The sequence below is a fragment of the Centruroides vittatus genome, unplaced genomic scaffold (assembly GCF_030686945.1).
Source record: "Centruroides vittatus isolate TY-2023 unplaced genomic scaffold, ASM3068694v2 contig_109, whole genome shotgun sequence".
Lineage (NCBI taxonomy): Eukaryota > Metazoa > Arthropoda > Arachnida > Scorpiones > Buthidae > Centruroides > Centruroides vittatus.
In genome coordinates, this window is record NW_027120701.1 from 123,070 (window position 1) to 133,670 (window position 10,601).

The 10,601-nt window shown below is 32.3% G+C and overlaps 1 protein-coding gene across 1 annotated transcript in view; it reads right to left on the reverse strand.

The window, feature by feature from the left end:
- The window catches only part of LOC136975736 (uncharacterized), a 32,628-nt gene extending 22,620 nt beyond the window's left edge, over window positions 1–10,008 (reverse strand). Inside the window, exon 1 of the mRNA XM_067270834.1 lies at window positions 9,767–10,008. Within this exon, the coding sequence (XP_067126935.1) occupies window positions 9,767–9,955 (189 nt within the window). The 5' untranslated portion in view covers window positions 9,956–10,008. The remainder of the gene's footprint in view (window positions 1–9,766) is intronic.
- Window positions 10,009–10,601: the final 593 nt, after the last annotated feature.

The following is a 10,601-nucleotide window of genomic DNA, read 5'->3' on the forward strand; positions in this document are numbered from 1 at the left end:
GCTTGATTATGTGCTTAATATGGCTAGTGTTTCCGTTCATCAGTTTGGCAGATATTTTTTGTCCTGCATGATGGCAAACCTCTATGTGATCTTGCACTCAGCCACACATGGGAGGACACTGTTAAATAGAGAACATCCACATGGCATAGCAATAAAGCTGATATGTTTGACCCATCAGAACCAGATGTTTATGTTTTTCGATAATCGTATCTTTCCCTTGCAGTGTACCGTGCTTTATTTTGTGTCATTATAAATGTGGTTTATGATGAAAATGAGTATTTAAGCATTTATTTTTTGTGTGTTTATTCATATAGACAATAAATTGTACATATAAACCTAATTCAAAATAATGTGACACGTATCACTGTTCATCTGCCATCAACCAGCAAAATTAAAGCTCGTCTGCGTAGTAATCATTGTATCTATAAACTGCTAATCAATTTGTGTAATGGTAATTGCTGTATGTAATATGTTCTTTGTATTCCTTGGCTTAGTGTTGTACATATTTGTAATATTTTGCATATTTTTACTTAATAGAGTGAATTTTTTACACTGACAAATGGGTCTGAAAAAGAAAAAGCTAGTAAGGGGGGAAAAAAATAAAGAAAAATTCTCTCTATTGAACAGAAAGAAAGAAATAGCAAAACATCATGGTGTGAAAGTTATGCAGTTAGCTTGTAATATTTGAAACCAGTCATTCTATCAACCATTTTGGCTAAGAAAAAACTTACGTTAGCTGAGATTGATAAGAGAACTTCAAGGTTGAATGTCAGAGAGCTGCTTCTTGAAAAAATGGAAAATCTATTACTAATTTGGACCAAAGAAAGAGAAATGGCAGGCAATACAACATCTGAAAATGCTATCTGTCAGAAAGCTAGACAGATTCATCAAGATTTGAAAATGAAGACTCTAAGATCAAGTTCTGAGAATGATAATGATTTCAAAGGTAGCAGAGATTGGTTTGACAACTTTAAAAAGAAAACAGAAATAGTGCGATCAGACATGGAGAGCCAGCTAGTGCTGAAAAAGCAGCAGCAGAAACAAGTAAATTGGTCAATGACTTCACAAGAATTGTAGGAGGAAAATACATACTTCAACAAGTCTTCATTGTAATGAAACTGGGTTATTTAGGAAGAAAATGCCCAACAGGACATTTGTCACAAGAAAAAACACTTCCTGGGCTTAAACTAATGAACAATGTAGATTGCTTTTAGCAGCAAATGCAAATGGAGACTGCAAAGTAAAACCAATGTTGGTTGGTCTACCACTCAGAATCTCCAAGCATTCAAAAAGTTCAATGTCTCTAACTCCAGTCTTGGTATTTTGTGGAAGTCCAGTAGCAAACTCTGGATCACAAGAATACAAGTTACAGACTGGATTCACTAAGCATTTAGATCATCTGTAAAAACTATCTTGAGCAAAACAATCTGCCTCTTAAAAGTCAGTTTAACCTTGGAACCATCTGATCAAACCAACAGAAAAACAGTAAGAGCTACTAGAGCAATTAGAGTTTATCAAGATAATTTTTCTTCCTTCCAATATTATATCTCTAATCCAGCCTATGGATCTGCTAATAATTGCAAATTTCAAAAAACTTTACACAAGGGCACTTTTTACTAGGTGCATTGAAATGTGTAAGGTTACCAACATGACCCTAACAAAGAAGGAAGAATTCAACATTGTCATTGCAATTAGGCTAGTTGTAAAGGTTTGGCAGGTAGTAACAATTAAATGTCTCAAAGCAGCATGGAGGAAACTGTGTCCTTCCTTTGATAATGAAGAAACTTCATCTGAAAGATACAAACTGGCAAAGGATATTGTGGCAACTGCTCATGATCTCAACTTGGAAGTAGAGGAAGATGATGACAAAGAATTACTAGAGGAGAATGACCGAGAACTGACTACTGATAAGCTAAAAACTTTTCAAACAGCAATGTGAAGAAAAAGAAATGGAATTTTATCTGAAGATGAGAACATAGGAAAAGAACAAATTACTACTGCTGAAATCAAAAATGTTTTGGCAAAGTGGAAGTTCAAAATGTTGCTAAGAAATGGAATCCAAACAAATCTGAGATTATCAGATCTATTTAATGAAAAGTCCATGCAGTTTTTCAGAAACATTTTAAGAAGCAGAAGCAAACAACCCTAGACATGTTTTTCACATGTCCCGTCTGTCAAAACACTCCTGGGTAAGCACAATTGTCCTTCTGGTGAAGATTGATAATTAAAAACCTTTTCATGACCTATTCATTTTATCAATGTTACTTTTTTGTAGCAAATGTAAATGAATAAATAATATTTAAAATGTCATAAAAATATGGTACAAGTTTTTCTGCATATTTGCTATGTACTATGTTGTAGGAGCCACAACAAATTAATCAATTTCCAATTACTATATATCTTATGGGAAATTGCACCTTGGATAACAATGGTAATGAAATGGATTACCATCATTAACCAAGGCACCACTGTATTATTTTTTTCAATCATTTTTGATCTGTTCTTAGTTACTGAATCCCTATCATTCAAATAATGGTATTCAATCCAAATCTTTTTAAGTTTTCTAAACTAAAGTATCTAATCAAGTGATTTCTTTTTAAACTAGTCTTTGTTAAATACTTTCATAACAATAAGTAATATTGCATCAAGTTAATCAGTTTTGTTATGTATAAATGCTATATCAATCTGTCTTCCCATTTCATACACTGTTCATACTCAAACCTAATTTTTATTTATGTTTGATGCCATAAATAACTAGTTTTATAGTGAAGACCAGATGACAAAGGTAGTTAAGACATCAGCCTACCGCTCTGGGGATCCAGGAGAGCCACCTCAATTTTTTCCGAAGCAGCAACTTCCAGAATTTAATTTGACTGAAGTCATTTCATTATTAGTGTAATTTAGACTTGATTTTCTATATAATTACATTTAAATATCTCTTCAATTGATAATGTAATATTAAAATTCTAAACTGTAAAAGAAAATATTATTTTAACATGATTTTATAACATTTTTAATTTTTATTTCAATATGTTTAAAATTTATATACAAATAAAACTGATAAAAAATTTTATATACTTGTTTGTTGCTACTCTTGCTAATGTTTAGAGGTTCTCGTCTGTGCGTAAAGACAGATATTGAAAATTGGGTATTTTGTACTCAACTTTCACACTTAATTTTGAAGAGATTAATCATCTGGTTCCCAGTGGAACCCATTTCCTCAATTCAAAAAATTCAGCTTATCCTTTATTATTCCCAAATATAAATGGTGAAGTATCGACACTAAGAACACAGAAAACACAGAAACTGTTTGTGTTCGTAATCTGATAATTTCCGAATGGAGCCATCTTTTTTATTTAAACAAGAAATATGTAACCACCTGTTGCATTTTTCACACTGAATCCAGGACGCCATTTCACGTTCGTGATAATGCAAAGAACCACACATCAAACAGTTGCTTCGCATGTCATCAGAAGTGTGAAGAATATACTCTAACAATATAAATCTGTATATATCTGGATCAAAAAGATCTTCAGAAGACATAATGCATCCTAACGAAACTGCTTGTTCTACATAATGTAAAAGATAAATCCCAGAGTTGTAGTTGTCATCTTGGCAGTCGTGTTCATAACTTCCTAGTCTCCAAGTATTTGATGGTCCTATTGGAGCGGTACCGAAGTCTGTTTCTAGAAAAAGTTTAAAATACTCGTCATTTCCTGAAGGAGACATGGAATCGCAGCAATAGAAAATTCTATCTTGTAGATCTAGAATCAAAAGAACCCAACGACATCTCTGTTCATTTATAGGTATGAACAGCATCTTTGTTTCACCGTATATTTTTAACATAGATACATATTGAAGATCTCGATCACTAAAAATAGCCGTACCAATTTCACAAGGTATCATTTGAAATTCTTCTTTTCCAGAAATTAGTATGGCCAGAATGTATTCAATGACAAAATTTGTTAAATGTTGTTTCCCATATAAACTATAATAATTATCTAGAAAGAGGGCAAGATTACCTCTTCTGGCAACAACATAATTACATTGTTCAAAGCTAGACTGGCATTTTAAGATGGGTCCAATATAGAAATGTATGTCACATTTTAAGCCATTTTTCATGTAATTTACAATCTCACTTTCCGATTTAATAATTGTTCTTCCAGTTATATGATACAATGCTTGTGTTTCAATTATTGATGCAATTTTCTCTCTATAGAAATTAACCTGTGGCACAGATTTATGTTTATGACATTGTTTTTTGGTAGTTATTGAACTCTGGCCATCTATTTTACTGTTTCTTCCTTCCTCCAAAACCCGTTTGTGAGAACTGTGCTTGGTTAATGAAGTTTTTAAATCAGGAATAGTAGTATCATCAGTACCAATATCATCATTCTCATGTTCTAAATTAACTAAGGTTACATTTTCTTTGGAGTCCAGTAATTCTGTTCCCTCATATAGTTGTAACTTTGGAATATAGCAGAAATATTTTTCTGCTTCGTTTATATATGCCCGTGTCTCATTTAAAAATGTCGAACACTTATATGGAGGATTACCAATTTCATAAGATTTTCTCACACACCTTTCTTTAATTTGTCCAAAGTAATTTTCAACATCTGCATTTGAGAATGTCATGGGTGTCTGTAATAAAATTGGTGTCCACAAAGGTAAAATTGATATGTATTTCTGCAATAATATATTAAATAAGTGATGATTACAAAACAGATTTATTTTTTTTGCAGACAAGCTGTCATTTACATCTGAGGTGGAGTCATATTCATTGTTAATGTGTGAGAAATGCTGGAAGAAAGAACTGTTAGAGTAATCAAGTTTTTCCTCTTGTGATATCACATCACCGCCGACATAGAAGTACTCAACATCTTCAAATTTGTGCTCTACAGAATTTAAAATAGTCTCTTCTAATTCTCTCTTGCATGTCTCAACATATGTCGTGTAGAATTTTGCTGTTAACAACGTAGAAAGTCTTCGCAATACATATTCCACGTTTTCAATGTTACTTATATTATAAAGTGACATTAAAACATTCATAATGAATCTTTTATTGGTTCTTTCAAGTCGTTCATAAGACTTTTCTACATCACTGATCATACTTTTCATTAAACGATCACAACATAAATGCACATTAATGAGATTGAAATTAGTTTTAAACACAACAGAATGATAAGCAAGATTCAGATAATCAATTAACTTGCACTCATTTAAACCTTCAGAAATTGCATTTAAGATATCATAATTAAAATCAGAAACTATATGCCGAAAGCACGGCCAAGAATTGTAACACTTCATGAAATTAAACTTAAAATGATTCAGCCAAGTTTTTATGGAGAATGTATTGTGAGACGAATTTATCATTTCACAAATTGGTAATTCAGTATATTCCTCCGACAGGAGGAAAGAATTGAGAGACACAAGACAAACATAATACAAAATGTGTTCATCTAAGCTTGGAGATTGCTGAATCAAAGAACTTGTAGCATCTACATGAACCGTCAACTCTTGGAAACGAGAACAATGTCTAACGATATCTAACTGAGATTGGCTAAACATGTATATGCCGAAAGGATTATTAATAATGTAGCGTATGTACTGATTCTTCTTATCTTTCTTCTCTTGGTGTATCATAAGCAAATTCAGTTTTTCAATATCGTCTTTATGAAAGTCTTGTAATGACGATGCTTTGAAAGACCTTTTCCTTAAAGTATAATAATTATCATTTCTTTTAAGATTATTAGACAAAGTGCATTTTTTGGAGGCTTCGTGATGATTGTCATCAGGACTTTTTTTTAATGGATTTAAAGTTTTTCTAATGAACCTAGTAGATTTCAGTTTGGAAGAATGTTTGATATTGTTGCTATCATAAAAAACTGAAAATTCAAATGGTGTTTCATTGCCATAATAGTGAACTAGTTTATATTTTCTACACTTTGGAAACACACATTGAAATCTTAGAGTACATATGTTTGCAGCTGCATAAAAACCCTTTGACATCAAAACACATGGAAAATATTCTTCCATTTTTTTGGTAATAATTGCTACATAAGATTTCTTTTGTGGTACATTGTTTTCAAATATAATTTTCCATTCGCTTTCTGTAAATGAAAGATCTATTCCTGTCATTATCCAATTAACTTTTTGGAAAGTACTTTTACGTACTTTGTCACGTGTATAAATTTCTGTAGATGATGTGGATTGTTCCTCTACATCTAACTTATTGTTAATGTCTACAGAATTTTCCTCTTCTGCCATATGTATTTCTTGATTAGGAATTGAATACATTGATAAAGTTGTCAAGAAAAACTTTCAATCAGAGCTTCCTTAATAATCTTGTGATAGATTTTCAGCCCTACAAATGTCTGTAGACGGTACAAATTATTCCTTTTCCACTAGATTATTGCAGTCTGCTAAACATAACAATTTAGAATTTTCTCTCTCCGTCAATCTTATTTCTTGGTCATAAATTGCATTTCCATTTTGTGAATGTCTTACCAAATGATTTTCTCATCAATAAAGGATCTACAAGTTTCTAAACATTCAGGTTTCGTAAAGAATAAAATGTCAATATGTGCTTTATTTTTAATATTCAGTTTTTAAAGCAGATTTTCTCATTTAACCCACCACTGATGCTCGTTTCTAACTTAAAGCAGTCGATATCAGTCGTGTCATGTAACGTAACTTCTAGAAGTCCATCGATGTCCAACTTCGTAATGTTAGAATATGTTCCTTCCTATACTACAAATTAATAAACAAATTATATAGGTGAGGTTAAAATTCATTAAACATGCATAAAAAATTAAGAATTTCTTACTATTTTCTTCAGTTAAGTGAAATCACGAAACTTGAAATTAATACTTCAAGACGTAATTACTTTTTCTACGTAACAAGAAAAAAAATAAATTCATTAAGAATGTATCATTAATTTTCCTTTTATTATTTAATGTGTCAAATATTCATTTAAGTTGTGTTGCCTTCTTGCAAATTGTTTCAGACATATACAGATATACTTCTAAAGGCATTTTCTTGTGTAATTTTTACTTTACAGTTCTATTTGTAGATAAAATTTGATATAAAGTAATAACAAGTGATATTTGAGTGTTTGAGGTAAAACGGTTTTTTTAATAAAAGAAGCCAAACTCAATGCAACCATTTAATTTTGTATGAACTCCCAACACCAGAGATGTGTCAGAGTTAAAGATTTTATTAAAACTTCTTCATCACTAATATAGTAATTCACATATTCATCATACGCTGACATATATGTATACTACTTGTATTGATGTAAACATAATGGACTGTCCTGATTCCAACTTAAAAATGGATAGAGAAGAAGTCTTTATTCCATTCAACAGTGAACTGAGGGTTATGGATTCTGTCAGGTCAAACACGCAATTCAATTTAATCAATTTAAGCCAGAATTAGAACAGTTTATTATTATGTTTGCATCAGTAGAAGCAGTGTAGTAATTCACATCATATACTAAGAGAAATTTTACCAGTAAATAAAAGGAAGCATATGTGTTTGGTTTCAAGAGCAAACTTATACTACAATTTATTTATAAATTCTTTATAAAGACAATTTGCTAATATCTTAAGTGAATTTTGTGAATTTATGTAGTAAAAATAAAAAATAATATATTGTATTTATTCTAATAAACAGCACACTTCTTTTAACTTCTTTCAGCTTGCAGTTACACTGTTTATTAGTATGTGCTTATTATTAGTTGGAAACTATTGATAGAATAAATGTGGTAAACTTTTTCATTTCACTATTGTTCGAACAACACAATCAACACACACACACACACATTTATTTCAACATAAGAGTAACATTAACAAATACTGTGCAATTTTTCAGTTTAAAATAAACCTTATCTTCCACCTATAAATTAAATATTCAAGTAACAGAAAATGCATTTATTAACTCTTTATGCACAAAATAGGCCTTATCTGTTTGGAAAAAAAAAAAAAAAAAATCAGCCAATGAAGAAGTTGTTTGACTGGTTTTGCTATACAAGTTTCCCTTGTAGCCTGCAGGCTAAAAACATTTAGTCTGCAGCAACATAGAGAGAAAATGCTTTCAGAGTTTACAAAGTTAAGAAATCTTCAAACAAGACTAAATGTAGAGAATCACACCTAAATGCAAAAATTTCAAGCAAATAAACCCCTAACTTCAATAATTTGAACATTTTCAGCCACTACTTTATCAGCCCTCTTCAGAAAATGTAAAACGGAAAAAAGTACTGGCCAAAAACGTTCGAATTATTGAAGTTAGGGGTTTATTTGCTGTAAACTTTTGCACTTAGGTGTGCTTCTCTACAAGTACAGTTCCAGTTTTCTGGTAAAATTGTTGTTTACAAGGTTAAACTCTAAATTAAACAAAAACAAAAGCTGCTTTATTTGGTGTTCTATTATCCTCTGGATCAAGACAGATAAAATATATTTTACCTGATAATACAAATCAATCTGTATAAAAGTGCAAAGAGTAGACAAGTACTTTTGGTGCTTTCCAAATTTTTAAAACATGCAACCCAGTATTTCTGTAACTTCAGAAACTTTCAGATTATATAATGATATACTCTTTCTTTGCTCTTCAAGGTATTAGAATCATTTACTTGAAACTAGTCCTCCAGTACTTAGCCTACTTGTATTCTGGGCAACTCAAACCCCGGTACAAATGCAGCTCCAAATGAGGCAATCAAGATCCTATCATAGCTGTAGACTATACTGCCAGGAGTGAAAAACTGAAAGAAACCAATGGTCTACATACATCCTTGACAAGATATAGTTCAAAATCATCCTTGTTAAACACTGTTAAAAGTTGTGCTCCATTAAGCCTATCACAAGATAGGCATAATGGAGCACACAGCACGATTCCACCAAGGTGTAGTCGGCACAATGATGTTTCTCACATTTTACGACCTCTTAGCCATCTCCGTATGCCATACAGTGGAAAAGTAGACACAAGTCAGTCCGAGCAGGAAGGATCTAAGTCAGACAAAACAGATGGAAAAGACACGGGAGATGTCACACAGATCAATAATAAAATTTGTAAAAAACAGTAAAACAATTATTTGCAATAAAAATAGTATAAAACATTTTTAAAATGTAAAAAACAAAACAGTGGAAAGAGATCAGATCCACGCATCAAGATTCACGTTTGATCCGACAGCCCCAGCTCAAGCAGACTCATCTACTCTTTCATCGCACAGACTAAAGCAGAAAACAGTTGATTCTAGTATCGTTCGAAGAAATAGTTCCAGATTTTTCTAACTTTCTATCTCATTTTTGAGGGTCTTCAAGATTTCACATAGGCCAATTTAGGAGCAATATTTCACCAAGCATCACACGTACACTGTCGGTTTCTTTGACTGTTTTACTCCTATGGAAGTGGTCTACGGCTCCATTCGGTTCCCAACCGCCTCATTTGTATGAAAAACCTTTATGTATTTACACTTGAAAAGGGGCTTCAATAATCTCCATGTTCACAGATTAATAAATAAAGTGAACAAACAATTAACTGTACTTGTCACGTTACTTGTCTGTCCGGTTTACTTATATTTTTAATGTTTTTTTTCTGTGCGTGTTCTGGAAGCCTTCAAGACACTGAACGTTACTTCAAGGTCATTTGCAAGTGTAAATCCTGTTCTAAAACTACGCAATTTCCCGTCAAACAAACAAAACTATAGAATTGAGGGCAAAAATTGAAAGAAATAACAAATAAATTTAATAATAAAATTCGATAAATTCACCTGGGTTTCAGCATCGCATATCTGAAAAAGTTCCAATCCAGAAGCATCGTTCATGCCAGCCAAGGACCACTTTGCTAGCTCTTCAATGTTCGAAGCATTACGATCTTTCACTTTGGACCATCCTCCTACCAAATGCGAATGAACGTAACAAGGAAGCAATAGAAACAGTAATATCAAATACGAACTCATTGTTTTAAATCAACACAACGGAATTTTCCTAGCGTCCTATTTCTGATCGTCGCCGCTAGGGGCGCCTCTCGAAATGGAAAACAAATGAAAAACTGTATTTTAATATTTAATAATACTGTTTGAGTTTATGCAATCCTACTTTTATTCTATTTTTCAACCTATAATTAATTATGATAGTTGAAATTTCCATTTTTTTAACTCATCCCGAAATCTAATTCCCTTTCTTTTACTCCAGAATTTAATCTTCTACTGACTTTTAATTAAGGTGACCAACCGTCCTCCTTTTGTAAGTTCTGTCCTCCCTCGACACCCGACTGTGAAAAAATAAGTCGCGAAATAAACCTTGACAACGCGCTTTAACATTAAGCCATGGAAAGTTCAACCGACTCAACAACCCATGACTAAAAAATAAAAAGGTCCACGGATTCACGTTAGTCAATATAAACCTATGTGATAATATCGCTTATTCGATATAACGTTCAAGTTTGCTCGAGTGCGGGCATATTACAATTCAAAATTCCGATACTGTTTTATAAAACAGTTAAGAAAGGTGACACCCGCGGTATGACTTGGGGTGACACTACGATATCCGCCCCGGGTGTCACTCATGCTACGCCACTGCGCATGCAGTAGAGATTATTATAGT